At 46.1% G+C, this 18,606-nt stretch overlaps 1 protein-coding gene and 1 long non-coding RNA gene across 3 annotated transcripts in view; both read right to left on the reverse strand.

Moving 5' to 3' along the window:
• The window catches only part of POLR3E (RNA polymerase III subunit E), a 37,076-nt gene extending 23,552 nt beyond the window's left edge, over positions 1-13,524 (reverse strand). Inside the window, exons 1-9 of one of the 2 annotated variants that reach the window (XM_083711532.1) lie at positions 13,361-13,524; positions 10,762-10,844; positions 10,428-10,478; positions 9,556-9,633; positions 8,099-8,214; positions 6,254-6,336; positions 4,583-4,690; positions 3,036-3,085; positions 270-389 (exon numbers count right to left, since the gene is read on the reverse strand). In XM_083711532.1, the coding sequence (XP_083567658.1) occupies positions 270-389; positions 3,036-3,085; positions 4,583-4,690; positions 6,254-6,336; positions 8,099-8,214; positions 9,556-9,633; positions 10,428-10,478; positions 10,762-10,797 (642 nt within the window). In that variant the 5' untranslated portion in view covers positions 10,798-10,844; positions 13,361-13,524. Of the gene's footprint in view, positions 1-269; positions 390-3,035; positions 3,086-4,582; positions 4,691-6,253; positions 6,337-8,094; positions 8,217-9,555; positions 9,634-10,427; positions 10,479-10,761; positions 10,845-13,360 lie in introns of those variants that run through there. The other variant, XM_083711533.1, reaches the window with a different exon arrangement.
• A 3,936-nt stretch (positions 13,525-17,460) lies between these two features.
• LOC310831355 overlaps positions 17,461-18,606 on the reverse strand; it is a 51,162-nt gene continuing 50,016 nt past the window's right edge. Inside the window, exon 3 of the long non-coding RNA XR_014557798.1 lies at positions 17,461-17,809. This is a non-coding gene — a long non-coding RNA (uncharacterized lncRNA). The remainder of the gene's footprint in view (positions 17,810-18,606) is intronic.

Raw genomic sequence — 18,606 nt, forward strand, 5'->3', positions numbered from 1 at the left:
CTAGTCTAACCCTCTGCAATGCAGGAATATGCAGCTGCCCCAAACAGAGATGTAAACTTTCACAGGAACAGGTTGCCAGTATCACAGGGACCCTGAGAGTTAGTCTAGTCCAGTGGCCTTCAATCGATCGAGGCCTGAGACCCGGCTGCATGCAACTGCAGCTCTCTGTTTACTGCAAAGGGGGCAGCGTAAAATGTAAAACTCGCTGTGCATATTTAGCACATCCACTTTTGCAGCAGAAACACAAGTACATGTGCCTACACGCCTACCTTTAAACCGTAGTAATGCAAGTGAGCCCAGTGCTCTTCCGCCTGCCTCTTCTGCAGGAACTCGTAAGACTGAACCCGACGTTGCCGGGCCTGTTCCGACTCGGGGCGGGAAAACCTCACCTGGAAAAGGTGTCATTTCCCCACGATTAGCCACAGGATCCAAGCACCAAAAATGTCGGACAGAAGAAACCTAGTCAAACCCCCAATCCCATGTATGGAAATCCTCTCTGAGTCCACGGTGGTACGCAAGGAATTAAAAATGTACTGAAGCCAGAAAGCTTGTTTTTGAAAGGAATGTCTCTAAGACATCAAGCTGCTGGAGATGCGACTGGGATAATTCTTCCCTAAAACATTCATTTGTACAATGTCCTACAATGAGAGAATTCTGGCAGCAGGTGATAGAGACAATCAACATGACTTTAAACAATATTTGAAATTCATTTTTATAAATACCATGAGGTCTGGTGAACTACAATAGCAATTCCCCCCCCCCCTTTTTTTTGTAATGTACACAATATATTTTTTCTTTTTCATTCTGTTTTGTTTTCTACATGGGCACTATTTCTTGTTTCTTCTTCTTGTTGTTGTTGTTGTCGTCTTCTCTTACTCTGTCCACTTGTAATTCTGCAATTTTTATTCTTCAATGAAGAATATACAATTAAAAAAATAAGAACGCCAACCAAAATTACTGGCGATGCAGCTGCGGCCGGAGCCACTGCTTGTACTTTTTCACAGCTCCACCTGTTCTCACTCCCGTTTTCCGGAAGGAAAAGGGTTCCTAGTCCTTATGGCTGATATGGACGCGACTTCCCTCTGCTTTCCTACGCTGTTCTCACCTATGGATTACCATATTTTTTGCTCTATAGGACACACCCGACCATAGGACGCACCTTGTTTTAGAGGGGGAGAACAAGAAAAAAAAATTCTCCCCCTCTCTGCTCAGTGCCCCTTCAGCGAAGCGGCAGGAGAGATGGAGCCCCTTCCATTTCTCCTCCCGCTTGGGTGAAGGGGCGCTGCACGGCTCTCCCTCTCTGCTGAAGCCAGGAGAGCAAGACTCTCCTGGCTTCAGCAAAAGGGACCTGAAGCCTCCGGAGCGCAGCGGGAACTCGCGCTGCGCTCCAAGGCTTCAGGCGGCTATCCCAGTGCGCACCGATCCCTCTCGCTCTCTGGGCTTCAGCGAATGCAACGCGTAGCCTCCGAAGGAGGGAGGGAGTGCATAGGATGCACACACATTTCCCCTTAATTTTTGGAGGGGAAAAAGTGCGTCATATAGAGCGAAAAATACGGTATATGCTCGATTGTGAAGAGGATAAGGAAGCAGAGGGGATGGAGATGTGTCTCTGTGCATGTATGTGGGCATGCACATGTTAGGAAGCACACAGCTGGAGGGGAAGAGCCCAAGGAGGTTTCCTAGACCAGCGTTCTTCAACGCTGTGTCCCCAAGTGCTGTTGGGACGACAACTCCCATGATCCCTGGCTGTTGGCTACAACTGCTGTGAACGAAGGGAGTCATAGTCTAACAACATCTGGGGATGGTGCTGAAGGACATTGTCTAGAACAGTGGTTCTCAACCTGTGGGCACCCAGATGTTGTTGGACTATAACTCCCATCATCCCTGAGCTCTGGCCTTGCTAGCTAGGGGTGATGGGAGTTGTAGTTCAACAATATCTGGGGACCCACAGGTTGAGAAAGGCTGGTCTAGAAGGACACTGTCCTAGCATACTCAAGATGGCTCTCTGGCGAAGGGAGAAGCAGAAGAAGACTTGTGGGAGGCCAGGAAGTTAGAAAAAGAGATGTGACTGATAGTACAGTGGTACCTCGGGTTAAGTACTTAATTCATTCCGGAGGTCCATTCTTAACCTGAAACTGTTCTTAACCTGAAGCATTACTTTAGCTAATGGGGCCTCCTGCTGCTGCCGCGCTGCCGGAGGACGATTTCTGTTCTCATCCTGAAGCAAAGTTCTTAACCTGAAGCACTATTTCTGGGTTAGCGGAGTCTGTAACCTGAAGCGTATGTAACCCGAGGTACCACTGTAAAGGGTAGATGAGACTCAACTAATCAAGGAAATAGGTTTGAAAGGTTGGGTCTAATGCCCCCCGCCAACTGCATTCCTTAGCAGCGTTTCTCAAACTTGGGTCTCTTAGCTGTTGTTGGACTACAACTCTCATCATCCCTGACAACTGGTCCAGCTAGCTTGGGATGATGGGAGTTGTAGTCCAACAGCAGCTGAGGACCCAAGTTTGAGAAGCTGTAGCCTCCAGTCACTAGTGGACTCGGTCCCAGACAGCACGGCCCAAGGGGCAGGGATTATGAGAGTTGTAGTGCAAGAGCAAGGCGAAGGGCTTCAGCTCAGTGACAGAACATCTGTCTTGCATGCGGAAGGTCCTTGGTTCAATCCCCGACATCTCCAGGTAAGGCTAGGAATATCCCCTGCCCAAAACCCTGGAGAGCTGCTGCCAGCCAGTGTAGGCACTCCTGAGCTTGATGAACCAATGGTCTGACATGGCATAAGGCAGGTTCCTATGTTGTAGTTTTGCCACTCTTGGTTAAAGAAACACAGGGAGTTTAAAGAGACAGAGGCCTTAGCTCTGTGGCAGAATGTCACAGCTTCAGTCCCCAGCTTCTCCAGTTAAAGAAGCTGCCAGTCAGAGAAGGCATTACTGGGTTAGATAAACAAATAGTCCAAGCTGGTACAAAGCAGCTTCCTACATACATTTCTAGGCTACAAATTCTGAAGTGCTGCTAAATAGGGAGTTTGGGCCTACCGTGATCTGCTTGACGTCTTCTTCCGCTTCATCCTGAGAAGAATCGCCAGCTGTTAACAAGGGGGAGGGAAGCGTGAAAATCACTACTAAAATGCCTTGACAGCCAACATTTCTCCAGGCAGGGATGTGTGATCTCCAATATAGACGCCATGACATTTTCTGGAGTTGCCAGGGGAACCTCAGATGGTGGTGGGGGGACTTACGTTTCAGCCCGAGGGCCACTTTCCATTCTGAATGGGCTCCTGAGGGCCACATGCTGGTGGTGGGAAGGATCAGAGGCCAAGAAGGGGCAAAGCAGCAAATGTAAATGTTGACTTTGGTACACAGTAGGCAACACACATTCACACATCCCTCGTCACATCCTCCACCCCAACAAGCCAGAATATGCCCCAACCAGACAAATATGCTTGGGGGTTCAAAGCAGGGGCGTGTGAGGGCTGAGGCCTGAGGAGAATCCCGAGAGCCAGTATAGAGGCATACAGCGCCGCAATTGGCCCCCCGAGTCTGAGGATACCCACCCTTGATATAAGAGCCCTCTTGGATCAGACCACAGGCCTATCTAATCTAGCATATTTTGCTTCCCTATAGGGATCGAATTGCTGCTTCTGGGAGATCCAAAAGCAGTATACCTGAAGGAGCATCTCCACCCCCATCATTCTGCCCGGACGCGGAGGTCCAGTGCCGAGGGCCTTCTGGCGGTTCCCTCATTGCGAGAAGCAAAGCTACAGGGAACCAGGCAGAGGGCCTTCTCGGTAGTGGTGCCTGCCCTGTGGAACGCCCTTCCAGCAGATGTCAAAGAGATAAACAGCTACCTAACATTTAGAAGACATCTGAAGGCAGCCCTGTTCAGGGAGGTTTTTAATGTGTGACATTTTAATGTATTTTTAATATTTGTTGGAAGCCGCCCAGAGTGGCTGGGGAAACCCAGCCAGATGGGCAGGGTACAAATAATAAATAATAATAATAATTATTATTATTATTATTATTATTATTATTATTATTATTATTAACACAAAAGCAATAGCTACCCACCCTCCCTTGAGAGCAAGGACACAATATAAATGTTAGTAACAATGATAACGACAATTTGTTCTTTCGTATATAGCTTCCAGCTCTGTGTGCAATATATATTCATCACCGAGTTTTCCCTTGATGGGATGATCCTCCACAAACACACTTTTGGAGCCGTCCAAGACTGTAGCCATTTGCACCCTAAAAGAGGAGCCTGCTGGATCGGACCAATGGCCCAGTATCCTGTTCTCCCAGGGGTCAACTAGGCTCCTTGCGGGGAAACTTGCAAGCGGGATTCAAGCACAACAGCACCCTCTGCTCCTGCAGCTTCCAGCAACTGGAATTCAGAAGCACAGCTGCCTCCTGACTGAGGAGAAGGAGGAACAGCCATCATGGCTAGTAGCTGTCGCCAAGCACTTTCCCTCCACAAATTTTTCTGATTCTCCTTTTAAAGCCATCTGGGCTGGCAGCCACCGCTGAGAAAGGCCCATAGTCTGACTAGCCAGTCGACAGAGAAAGCCTAGCAAGCCACTCACGCTCATTAGCAGCTTCTCGCTCTCTGTATTTGGCATCTGCTTTGTCCAAGTAGGTGAAACTCGGCCTCATTTGCAGGATTCCATGGAGAGGCGTAAGGTGGAGCTCACCTGGAGGAAAAAGATGGGCATTTTCACAGCCATTTTCACTTTCCGGGGAAGAAAGAAGCAGGCAGAGCCACACCCTGGAGCATGCAGGCGGGATGATGAAAATACTGTCGCCAATCATCCCATTAACAGAATCCCGACATTTTAAAAATCCATATATATATATATATATATATATGCAGGTTTTGGTGTCCTCGGGTGTCTTCCCGTGTAAAAGTTGGGGTGTCTAGGCGACGTTTCGACGAGGTCTCACTCGTCATCTTCAGGCTGGTGCTTTCGGCTTCTTGTTACTGGAACAGAGCGGGATCTCAATGTTTGAGTTCCTATAAATACTGTAGAGGGGGTGTGGTGTCTAGCCTCCAATGTTCTGGGCAGAGAGGGAGTTCCCAGGCTAGTGTCCCTTTTCTTCTTTTGTTCCTTAATTAATTAATCCTTAATTAATTAAGGAACAAAAGAAGAAAAGGCACACTAGCCTGGGAACTTCCTCTCTGCCCAGAACATTGGAGGCTAGACACCACACCCCCTCTACAGTATTTATAGGAACTCAAACATTGAGATCCCGCTCTGTTCCAGTAACAAGAAGCCGAAAGCACCAGCCTGAAGATGACGAGTGAGACCTCGTCGAAACGTCGCCTAGACACCCCAACTTTTACACGGGAAGACACCCGAGGACACCAAAACCTGCATTCCTGTACCCGTGAAAATCTACGAAAGCATATATATATATATATATATATATATATATATATATATATGAGAATGAGTGCTTAAGTATTTGAATTGTTAAAGGAATGGTGAGGAATCTGTGGCCCTTCGAGGGCATTTGGACTAGTATTTATTTAGTGAATTTCTTCATTTCAATTATTTAGTAAATTTGTTTGTTCATATCACACCCTTCTTCCTAAAAGGAGCCAAGGGCAGATTCACAACTGAAAAACAAAAACCGTAAACATTCTAAGAACAGTTACAGTCTTAAAAGATTCTAAAAGCATATGCCAAACCAATAAAAATCTTTTAAAACTAAAATAAAAGCAGTCATAGTTAAAAACATCCGGTGATCTCGGATTTGCCAGTAACAATATACTTCAGCCTCCCAATGCCTGCATCAACAGGAAGATTTTCAAATGCCTACTGAAAGCTAATGTAGGCAAATGCACCTCACTAGGGAGGGCATTCCACGATTGGGGAGCCACCACTGAAAAAGCCCTGCCACAGTTCAATCAATGGTGCCACCACCAACAAGGCCTCACCTGCCAACTGTAGTATCAAGATGGTTGATACTGAGGAAAGCGCTCTTTTAAATACTTGGATCCCAAGGCATATAGGGCTTTCCATGCTAGTAGAAACACCTTGAGGCTGGAAGCTCACTGGCAAACTCCCATTACAGCCAGGCTGGGTGAAGCTAATAGAGACCAACAAACCACTTGGAAGGCCATAGGTTCCTCATCCCTTCTACCAAAATTGGTACAACTCTTGAAATTTCAAGCGTCACCTTTTATACTTTTCTTTTTTTGCTTGTTTGTTACACAAGAAAATACTTAATAAATGGTAAATTTAAAGAGTAACCTTTTCTGTAGATTGCAGCGGCATATCGCGATATGTTACTGGTCGTCTGTGAGGAGGAGAACGTTTGCTTGTCCATCATCTTCCTGAAAGGACAGGAAGTTGCCTCAATTATATCTACAGAGCAGTGGTATTCTACTAGCAGGTCACAGCCCCGGATCAGACCCCATTCACTGCTTTTTAAGGAGAAACAGGGGAAAGGTCCACAGTACAAATGTACACATTCTAGTTATGCACTGCATGTCTGCTCAGAAGGAAGGCCTGCAGAGTTTGCCCCCAAACATGCGCAGGATTGTAATCCAAGGCCCAGTTCAGATGTTAACAACCTGTAAATTACAGTGGTACCTCGGGTTAAGTACTTAATTCGTTCCGGAGGTCCGTACTTAACCTGAAACTGTTCTTAACCTGAAGCACCACTTTAGCTAATGGGGCCTCCAGCTGCCACTGCGCCGCCAGAGCCCGATTTCTGTTCTCATCCTGAAGCAAAGTTCTTAACCTGAAGCACTATTTCTGGGTTAGCGGAATCTGTAACCTGAAGTGTATGTAACCCAAGGTACCACTGTACATAACTCAGAGCTTTCCAAACTGTGTGTCGCCACACATTAGTGTGATGGCTGCAGTGTGTAGCTGTGTCACGTGAACGCTCCCCATTCTCCTCCTGGGGCTGGAAAGGGGTTAGTTTGCTAGTAAAACTGAATTACTGTGTCGCAAAATGATGCACACCTAAAATGTGTGTCACTGACATGAAAAGTTTGGAAAGTTCTGACATAACCGATAAGCCATGGTCTTTCAGATTGGGGATGAGCATTGGGCCCATGAACTTTCTCCATGAGTATCGCAATTCTAGGCTTTCTGAGTTTCTCAATCCATAGTTTAAATTGAAACTTGAACCAGGAAACTGTGGTTTAAATTCCCAACTTCAAACCGGAATATGAAGTCAAGTTCGGGGATAAGAGAGAGCAGACACAACCATGATCTTTCTAGCTAAACCTGGCTTCTCCACCCTGGAAAGCTGGGGGATTGTCAATGCCAGCTGCCGTTTTGAGATCTCTATCAAACATACACAAACAATAAAAAGAGTTCTTTAGGGAAGAGGGGTGGCCACTAAACCAGTATGTCTACTGTGGAAATGCACTCCAAGACAAAGGGAGAAAAGGGAAAAGAGGAGAGAGACCTACGTTTAAGTAATTAAGTTTGGATCCAAAGATTCAGATAGATGACGACGATTGAAAGCAACTCTACTAGAGAAAAAATGATGTGTAGAATGGGGGGAAGGGTGCTCTGTGTTCAGAAGAGGGAAAGAACCCAGACGTATCCTTTTACACATGATAAAAGAGCCACAGGTTGAGCAGCTGCAAAACAAACTGCTCCATTGCTTTCAGCTTTCAGGCTATATGCATATTTTGATTTTAACACGGAAATCAGCCTTAGTATGGGTCAGGCCATTGGTCCATACAGCTCAGTGTTGTCTACTCTGACTGGCAGCCACTCTCCAGGGTTTCAGACAGGAGCTCTCCACCGCCTTCTCTGGAGGCACCAGGGACTGCACCTGCAAAGCAGATCCTCTGCCGTCCCCCAGAACACTCAGGGTCTTATATTCAGGAAGCAGCTTTATGCCAAAAGCCAGACCCAGTGGTCCATCTACCTCAATATCACCAACACTGGCATGCAGCTGGTGCCCAGGTTTTGCAGACAAGGAGTCTCTCCTAGGAGATGGCAGCGATGGACGTTTTAGGGCTTTGGGGTCTCGGTTACAGGCCCAGCACATCTCCACTGCCTCACTCTGCTGGCCAAGCAATCGTGGAGTCAAAACCCAGCTCCTTGATCTATAGCAAAAATGGTACTTACGAGGAATACGTGCTGGTTTCATCTGTACACGTGCCATCGACGTTGAGCGCAATCTGCTCTCCTTTGCTGCGGCAGTAATTGGGGTTCAAAGTGTCAATGGCCATTTCCAGCTCAACCTAAGCACCAGCAGATCAACAGTACATTGACAATTAATAAGCAGAATAGAATAATCAGGGAAAGATGAACCAAAACACAAAGTGTCTGATTAAAATCTGTAACAGTAACTGTAAGCCTGTATTAAGAGGGAACCTTTTTTATAAAATAGGAAAAGAAAAAAAAGATGTATTTAAATCTTTTTTTAAAAAAAAATATGCATTAGGTTTTCAAGAGTGACAACATACAGAAGCTAAAGCTATTCTAGGCTGCATCAACTGAAGTATAGTGTCCATTTCAAGGGAAGTACCATATTTTTCCATTTATAAGACTAGGTTTTTTTTACCTTAAAAATGTCAAAAATTAGGGGGGTCTCTTATACACGGGGCCATCTCCCCCCCCCCATTTTCTTAAGTCTGAGTCCCCAAAAATAGGAGGCGTCTTATACATAGGGGCGTCTTATAGATGGAAAAATACATTAAGTGTGCCGCTCTATTCTGCCGTGGTCGGACCACACCTGGAATCCTGTGTCCAATTCTGGGCACCACAATTTAAGAAGGATGTTGTCAAGCTGGAATGTCTGCAGAGGAGGGCAGCCAAGATGATCAATGGTCTGGAAACCAAGCCTGATGGGAATGGTTGACGGCTTCGATCGGTGGAACTGGCACATTTACAGGTGCCAAATAATACTCTCGCTTAGTGGTGGAGCTTCACTCAAGGGTGTGGCGCCCAGCGCGGGCGCAGCCGCGATTGCACCCCACCAGGATCATGCTGCCGAGGGCGGTGCGCTCCCCCCGCACGCCTCTTCCTCTGCCAGTGCTCACTGCATCCGTAGCAACTCAGTTGTTTAGTGTGGCAGCACCGACACTTTGGAACTCCCTGCTTATTGATACCAGGCAGGCGCCGTCACTGTATTATTTCTGGCGCCTGCTGAACCCATTTCTATTTAGACAACTTTTCTCAGGTGCTTAGAAAGTTTGTATGAGTTTTAATTTGTTTTAAGTATTCTACTGTGGTTTATTGTGCTCTTATCGCTGTAAATATTTTAGTGATCATTTTATTGCTTTATCCTTTTCATAGATCACTCTGAGGTTTTTTCCTATGACCATACAAATTCTATGGAATATGAAATAAATAGCCAGACCACTTTGTACATCTAGCCCAACACAGTCTCCATTTTACTGGCAGCAGCCTTCCAGGGTTGAGGATGAAGAATGTCCCCAGCCCTACCTGGTGATGCCCCGCCCCGGCTGTCCTAGGTCTGGCACACTGACTGCAGTGGCTCTACTAAGCCATAACTTTTCAAAAATAACTCAATTTGGTTATTAAGCAACTATTTCCAAAAAAAGAGAATAGGCTCAAACCTTTTGCTGCTTTGGTTTTATCTTTGCCGAAAGATGAGTTACGTCATCATACGTCATCGAAGCTGGGCGAACGGGATACTATGAAAACACAAAGAAGTTGCTGCTGTTAAGGCTAAAACAAACCACCACTTTTGGTGCATTCACATATTGGGGGGGTGAGAAGATGCAGCCTCCTCCCAATGAACCATGATTTCCAGCTGAAATCCAATGCTTCATAAGAGGGCTTCCCCTCTCTCTCGCCAATTTCGTTTTGGGGGTTTCCCTCAACCTTCTGGAGCAAATTTTGCATGCAGGGGAGATGAGCAGAGGGAGAAGTCCTGTTGAGTGAGCACAATAGCCACAATGGGTACAACCCTAAATTTGTAGGATTTAAGATGCGCTGGCACCCTTCTCCTCAGTGTTAGAAACTAGCCTTTATATCTTTAGTTGCGCGTATTTGGCCTTGTTGCCCGGACCCCGCCTGTATCTCTCACTCTCCAGATGTTGAATGACAACTCGACTCCGATCACATGGCCATGCTTGGTTTGAAGTGACAAGGGTTGGAGTCAGGAGTTACTCGCGGGGTGGGGGTTGGTGGAGGTCAGGCAAAGTCACAGGAAGCTTGGAGAAGCTCCAGGTTGTCACAGGGGCTCCCACAAATGTCTGCACACCTGTGAGGCCACTGCCCTGAAGCTCCCCTGACTTTAACGCTGCTGCCTCACCTCTCTCCATCCCAGCAAATCCAGCACTGCTGTTGCTAGGAAGACACCACTGCCGCTGCCCCCCAATGAGGCAGCACTGGCTGAAGTCTAACATCTGAAGGAGAACAGATTCCTTGCCCCCTGCTTTAGTTCATTTCCCCTTTAAACAGGTTAATTCGACAATTAACATACCTGGAACAGATACAGCTTCTCTGACAGACTTTTGGCCAGGTACACATCAATCTAACAAAAGGAGGAGGGAGGTTAAAAAAAAGGCATGTTACATTTTATTTAGCACATAGAAGTTTACAAAATCATCCCCAAGAACTATACAACCCTCTTTGGCAGCCACTCAGGCTCAGCACCATATTTGGAGTGCTTCATCATGGAGCCCAACCCGAATCAATTACTCGCCACCAATTTCCATGGCCAAAAGCACACAAAGCTGAAAACCCCAAGAGGAAACATACAATGTTCTTTAATCTGTCCTGAAGCCAATGCAAATGGAAGACATGTATATATTTACCTCCTGTATAATTGGGTCATCTTCTTCATTTGCCATAGTAGCATGGAAAGAAAAGTGGTGTTGCTAGTATTGTTTCGAGAGAACTGGAAAAGAAGAAAGAGAAATCACCAAAATTCAGTTAAACCAGGACTCTCTTTTCTCATTTCTTAGCAAACTTGGCATAACAGCAGCTGGATGTGCAAACCTTCATGAGTGGTAAAGTTTGTCTCCATGCTGTAAACAAATAATGATAATATTTACCTGCTAATGAGCTGCCATAGAAGAGCTGAGAAGTCAGTTCAGAGATGCAAGAGGATAGGACAATGACTTGGGGAGAGAAGAAGAAGAAGAAGAGGAGGAGGAGGAGGAGGAGTTTGGATTTGATATCCCGCCTTTTACTCCCTTTAAGGAGTCTCAAAGCGGCTAACATTCTCCTTTCCCTTCCTCCCCCACAACAAACACTCTGTGAGGTGAGTGGAGCTGAGAGACTTCAAAGAAGTTTGACTGGCCCAAGGTCACCCAGCAGCTGCATGTGGAGGAGCGGGGAAGCGAACCTGATTCCCCAGATTACGAGACTACCGCTCCTAACCACTACACCACACTGGCTCCCAGATTGGTTTGTTGTTTTTTTTAACATATATGAACATGGCAGACTACCCAGCAACACCTCCTCCAACCCCTGGCAAAGTGGTGTAGTGGTTAGAGTGTTGGACCTGGGAGACCAGGGTTCAAATCCCTGCACAGCAATGAAACTCACAGGGTGACCTTGGACCAGTCACAGTCTCGCAGCCTAACCAACCTCACAGGGTTGTTGTGGGATAAATTAGGAAGGAAGAGAACCACGGATGCCACCTGGAGAAAAAGTGGGGTAAACGCGTAAAAAATAATAAATATTATTGGGTTGAGGTAAGACTTAATCCTCATGGAAGTGTAGCGTTGCTGTTGCATTGGTAGGGACAGGGCTGTTGTTTTTTATTCAGTCCTTGTATTTTTATGAAAATAATATGTATATATTTAATTACCTGCTAAGGTCAGCTGCTCAATCTGCAGAATTCAGAGCGGATTAATTTCTTGGCAGCAGCCTGTGAAAGCTTTGCCACAAAGCTTTGCTGAGCAAAGTGCTGCTATAGGCACAGAAGCAACCAGAGACTGTAAGGGGTGGGGAGAGTTGGCAACCCTAGCAGAGGAATCTATTTGGACAGCCATCATCCAATATTGTGTTAGGGCAGCGTAATAAATAGAAGCCAACTCAGGAGCCAAGGCAGGTCAGGTGGTCAGTGAGTCACCAAGAACTCCCTGGTAAAGCTCATTCATTGTCAGTGCAACTGCTATGCAAGGCTGGGCCCAAGTACAGAATGCCACTCCCTGCTCTAAAGTAATTTAGCATTGAACACTCAAAACCCACATTCAACTCCTAAAGGTAAAAGAGCAGCAGCCAAGGATAAGGTGAAAAACAGGCACCCCAATGTCATTGATCTAAGAACCCTTCCACATATATATACCGTATTTTTCGCTCTATAACACGCACCCGACCATAACACGCGCGTAGTTTTTAGAGGAGGAAAATTCATAGGCATGCCACCCGCAGGCATTCCCTCCATAACACGCACAGACATTTCCCCTTACTTTCTAGGAGGAAAAAAGTGAGTGTTATGGTGCAAAAAATACGGTAAATCACCTGCCATGACTGCAAAGCTCAAGCTGAACTGGACGACAATTATTTTCTCCCAGAGCTATCAGGAGATCTCAATAAGTTTGCAATGTAGGATAGAACTCATGGCTGAGGGAAACTGAGGTTATTCTACTTTACTAATAACTCCCCCCCCCCCCGCCGTCTGGGGAAAAGAGAGGCAAGGTGTCCATTGGCACCTGCTCATTTAAAAAAACCGAAACAAACTCCTTTTCTTGGCAGTGACTAAACCTCCCAAGTCAAGTCACCCTGATGTAACCATACAGCAGAGAAAGAGGAAATGGATTTTCGCCCCAGCAGAAACAACTCTCTCTCCCTGATCAGGAGAGAATATTCCCAGGGAAGACTTCGGGAGAGCCTGAAAAACTCACTCAAAGCATTCATTCATTATTTATTTTATTTTATATGTTCCTGAAGGCTCCTTGCCGGGAAGGAGCGCGGCTGATGTAACTATGCAGCAATGGGAAGGCTTTGCAGAGCTCACACATATTTAGGGAGGCTGCTTATTGGGGGGAGGTGCGGAGAGAGATGGGGAGCGCTGGATCTCGAACCCCTGGCCTTGTAACTTTTGCCGGAGAGGAGGAAAAAGGAGCGTGAAGGCTCCCTCGCCACATATGCAATTCACCGCCCCCCCCTTGAAATGCCCCCTTAGATTATAGGGCCCACCCACTTTGCTAGGCAAACATTGCAGGGTTGGCGCGTATCTCCCCCACTTTACTTTCCCCTCCTGCTCCCCCCACTCCCAAGATTTGCAACAGGGAGAGAGAGAGAGAGAGAGAGAGAGAGAGGGAGGGGTGGGGGGAGGAGGAAAGGAGAGGAGGATCCACACGACCCGGGCCTTGCAAAAAAGAGCAGCATGCAACCAACCCCAGAAGCTTGCAAAAGTCCGGCAATGGGGAGGCAATTCGCCGCCGCTGCTGCTTCTCCTACCTCGTGGCTCCAAGGGGTGGAGGGGAGAGGCTGCCTTTCCCGGCCCCCTCCTCCTCCTCCTCCTCCTCGCGGCAACGTGCCTGCAGGTCCGGCGGGGGGAAATCTCAGCCAGCAGCCATGTTGGTGTAACTCCGGCAGGCACGTGGGAGGGGGTGGGGAAACACACCTCGGCTCCTCCTCTTACCCATAATGCTCGCCGGGGAAGCGGCGCTGCTAGGACGCGGGCGCCAGGGGGCGCTATGTGCGCAGGCTTCTTCGCCGCCGCCGCCTCGTCACAGAGAGGCTCCCTTGAATAAAAGGAAGCGAGCAAAAGTGTACTGGCAGCGGTGGGATTCGAACCCACGCCCCCGAAGAGACTGGAGCCTTAATCCAGCGCCTTAGACCGCTCGGCCACGCTACCGAGATGGGAGAGATCGGCTTCCATATCTTCTTACTCATCCCTGTTTGAATAATACTAAAAGTTTATGGTTTTGTTTTCCCTCTTCATCAAAGGTGTACAGCTCGACTTTCCATATTTTATTCTTCCCTGTTTAAATGACAATAATTACCATAATACTAATGCTTTGATTTAATTTTTCTTCCCCATTAGAATCTGAGTCGGCCTTCCATATACTTGGCCCTGTTTTAATAATAATCATACTTTTATTTCTTCCATCAAGATCTGTCAACCTTCCATGCTTTAGACATCCCTGTTTAAATAATTGCCATCATAATTATCATACTGGTCAGGGTCCCTTTACCTTTACCTTAATACTGTAATTTAATTTTCCTTCTCCATCCAGATCCCAAGTTCACCTTCCATATCTTACCTGGCCCTGTTTAAATAATAATAGTAATAATAATAATCATTATTATTATTATTTTATTATCCTTCCCCATCAAGGTCTGAAACGAGGCAGAGCTGTATTTGTGCAGATAGCACAGTGCATGAAATAACAATAGGTGCATTGAAATTAACGGTTATGCTATGGAAATCTATTATTATTATTATTTTGTGTGGCTGGTCAGCTTGCAGGAGGGAAAACAACTCTATAATCAGAATTAGGCTACCAGCTAACTCTTGGGGGAAAGATTCCGTCAATTATTCATCATGAAGGCTAAATGAAGCGTCCGTATTCAGAGGCAGTATATCTCTGAATACCAGTTGATGGGGAGAGCAACAATTGCCTTCATTCCCCTGCTTGTGTGGACTTCCCAAAGGCATTTGTGAGAGGCAGGATCCTGACTCAGCTGTTCCTCGGCTCTGACCCAGCACCCAATGTTCTCATCAGCCCGGTCGCTAAATAGAACCTGCAGATTCAGAGGCAGCGTACCTTGGAATACCAGTTGACGGTGGGAGCAAATATCTTGGTCTTCATCCTCACCTTGAGGGTCTTCCTGGGAAACATCTTTTAAATGCACATTGGCTTTAAATGCACATTGAATCCCAGGATTCTTTGGAATACTGCAAAGAATTCTGGGAACTGTAGTTTGCTGAGGGTGCTGTGGAATGTAGCTCTGTGAGGGGGTAAACTATAATTCCCGGTATTCTCTAGGCATCTCCCTATGCCACTTTTTTTCTCACCACAGCCCAGTCCCGGGTTAAACCCTGTGGAGGCCCCATGGCAGTCAAAATCTGGGGGGGGGGGGGGGATGATGCTCTAGTGGGATAACAGTGAACTAAGAAAGCATGATTGCAATTTTCTTTCAAGATCAAATGAATATTATTTTTGTCTGTTGTTGCGGGGCCCCTAAAAGCCATGGGACCCATAGACTGGTGCCTACTCTGCCTATTTGGTAATCTGGCACTGCCGCAGCCCATCTCTTTGCAAGCTTTTTTTGCCCCATCAGCCAACATCACTCCTTGGTTTGCAGTTTGGCTCAGAAGAAAAGCACTAAGGAGAGTAATTTCAGGGAATTAAGGTGCAGAGGGGATCCTGCACTCCTCACTCCATGTCTAAAAAAAAACAAGCCCCCACAACTTTAGTTTCTACAGATGGGGAAGATCCTTTCCGCCACTGTTGTCATAGAGATGCAAGAAGACCGTAGCCTCCAGGTTGCGGTGAGGGCCATCTTAAAGGAGAAGGTGTGACTAAAGAAGAGCGAGTAGTTAAATAACAGTTAACCTAAAATGTTTAAAGGTCTTTAAAGGCTGCAATCCTATGCCCAGGTACCAGGGCGTAATCTCCATTGAAATGAATGGGACCTACAGGATTGCCCTGTAAACATTTTGCTTCTTAGTGGAGCCTGGGGGATTCTCAGGCCCAGGGACCAAATGCGGCCCTCCAGGCCCCTCTATTTGGCCCTCAGAATGTTCCCCAAGTCATCTCCTCCTCTGCCTCACTGGCTTTGCTTCTCCGCCCTGGGTGTTGAATGGAAGATAAAAAGGTCTGTGTGTAGAAATTTACATTTGTTGCTCCCCTGGCTACAGCCATATGGCCCTCAGCAGGTTGCCAAAAGGAAATGCGGCCCTTGGTTTGACAAAAACATTATCCACCCCTGTCTTAATGAGGGTTCACATAGAATACTGTGCACATGGTTTCTTTTATATCCCTCGGGTAAAAGGTCTAAAAACTTGCTATTTTAACACTGAAAGCTGAAAATTCTTCAAGGAGGCATAGAGAATCTCTGAGGGAGCCAGGACTCTGCCTTGTTTCTTTATGGCTACAGCCCTGTGAAACAGAGAGAGGCTGCAGATTGTGCAGAAAATTACACATAAGTGCAGAAAAAAATAAAACGGCAAGGTTAGCAGACTTTCAGAACATTGAGGAAAGATATTATGGCTTGGTGTTGTGCAAAAATACTGAGAAAACATGACTTCTGGGCCATGAGACAGCAGAAATGTATGAGTTCTGAACAAAGAATTAATTCCATTGGTTCAATGCCAGGTGAAAAAGGTTTTTTGAGCCATAATCTTACAGCAGTGTGTGCCTAGTGCCTTTGTTGACATATTTTCAGCACCAGGTAAAATACAACATTTCCCCCAGGCTTTCGATAGACTACAATTATGATGTTTTCTTACTAGGGTGCTGCCCAAACCTCCCATGGTTGTGTTATGAGAAAAAAACTGCTCCTTTTGCCTTATGGGGTACCCAAGAGCCCATATAGAGTCCTTTTGTAGGTTCTCTATCTGTAGGATAAAATAACAGAGACCCACCAGAGAATATTGAGAAGCAAAGCAGCTAGTAAGCCTGATCTTTATTAAACTGTTGCAACAGGGTCCTCACTCACCACAAACAGGAAAGAGGAGCAACCCAGAACAAAGGTGGGCCCCCCGCTTATATAGACTTTTAAAATTGCCCACCCTCAAACTCCAGACCACCCCAGAAACATGATACATACATCCCAGAAGGGGTGTATCCCAGGACCACCTCCTCCAATGCATCATACATCACAGGAGGCGGTCCTCTAAAACAGAATCCTGAGTATGTTGTTTATCTCCTGTCTGGCAGGTTACCTGATTGCATTATCTGGGTTTTGACCACTCTCTTGTTATTATAACTACTTAATTCCTGAATCCATCTATTATATATAATATATTATACACACACACACACACACACACAGTGGTACCTCGGGTTACATATGCTTCAGATTACATACACTTCAGGTTACAGACTCCGCTAACCCAGAAATAGTACCTCGGGTTAAGAACTTTGCTTCAGGATGAGAACAGAAATCGTGCTGTGGTGGAGCGGCAACAGCGGGAGGCCCCATTAGCTAAAGTGGTGCTTCAGGTTAAGAACAGTTTCAGGTTAAGAATGGACCTCCGGAACGAATTAAGTACTTAACCCGAGGTACCACTGTATAGGACCTTAAAATTCTTATAACAGCTGTTACAGGGTAATTTTTGTTTTGATAGTTTAGTGCATGGGTAGGCAAACTAAGGCCCAATTGCCTTCTCAATCCGGCCCACAGTCAGTCTGGGAATCAGTGTGTTTTTTACATGAGTAGAATGTGCCCTTTTATTTAAAATTCATCTCTGGGTTATTTGTGGGGCATAGGAATCTGTTCATTCCCACCCCTGCCAAAATATAGTCTGGCCCCCCACAAGGTCTGAGGGACAGTGGACCTGCTCCCTGCTGAAAAAGTTTGCTGACACCTAGTTTAGCATATTTATATTTTTAATGCATTGTTAGTTGCTTGAAGAACTTCAGGTAACTAGCGACTTTAAAAGTCTAATAAATAAATAATCTCCAGGGTTCTCACACAATTTTAAAATGTTAATTTCTATAACATTGTAAAAGATTCTGGGTGCATTTCATCTGGGTACATGCCATTTGTCATGATTGCTTTAGTTGAGATTTCTACATTGCTGGGGGTTGGTGGAGATGACCCTTAGGGTCCCTTCCAACGCTACAATTCTTTGATTCGAAGCATGAAGATCATGTTTTCTTCAGAAAGTGCTTTCAGCCCTATAGCAGCACAGTTCATTTGATTTGATGAAGGGTTGACAAATGAAAATGCATGCTACATAGAATCATAGAATCATAGAGTTGGAAGAGACCACAAGGGCCATCGAGTCCAACCCCCTGCCAAGCAGGAAACACCATCAGAGCACTCCTGACATATGGTTGTCAAGCCTCTGCTTAAAGACCTCCAAAGAAGGAGACTCCACCACACTCCTTGGCAGCAAATTCCACTGTCGAACAGCTCTTACTGTCAGGAAGTTCTTCCTAATGTTTAGGTGGAATCTTCTTTCTTGTAGTTTGGATCCATTGCTCCGTGTCCGCTTCACTGGAGCAGCAGAAAACAACCTTTCTCCCTCCTCTATGTGACATCCTTTTATATATTTGAACATGGCTATCATATCACCCCTTAACCTTCTCTTCTCCAGGCTAAATGGAGATGCCATTTCTCCAGATGCCATAAATGACTGGAATTCTGTGACTGTAAATGGGTTTGCGTTGTGGGTCATGTTGATCAGGTGTGCCAAAGCAAACAGACATATTCTTCAGTGCTCAGGCAAGGGAAATAGCTCAATAGACCTTGAAAAGCAGGACCTGAGAAATAAGCCAGGTGAGCCTTACAGTTCAGCTGCTCACCTTTCCTAAAGTCTATCATGTGATGAAAGGATCCTTCCCATTGTGCGAAGTCACAGCATGAGATTTTGTTCTTTCTGCCCCTTCCAGAACCTGGCTATCACACTGTCCACTTGGATCACTTACAGCAGCCCATGGTTAGACCTTGACATCCTTGGTGGATGGATGAGTTCTGGTCTAGATAAGTTATAGGATCTCTTTCCTCATTTGTTGTGCTGCAACAAT

Source organism: Podarcis gaigeae (genome assembly GCF_964106915.1).
Source record: "Podarcis gaigeae genome assembly, chromosome: 14".
Classification (NCBI taxonomy): domain Eukaryota; kingdom Metazoa; phylum Chordata; class Lepidosauria; order Squamata; family Lacertidae; genus Podarcis; species Podarcis gaigeae.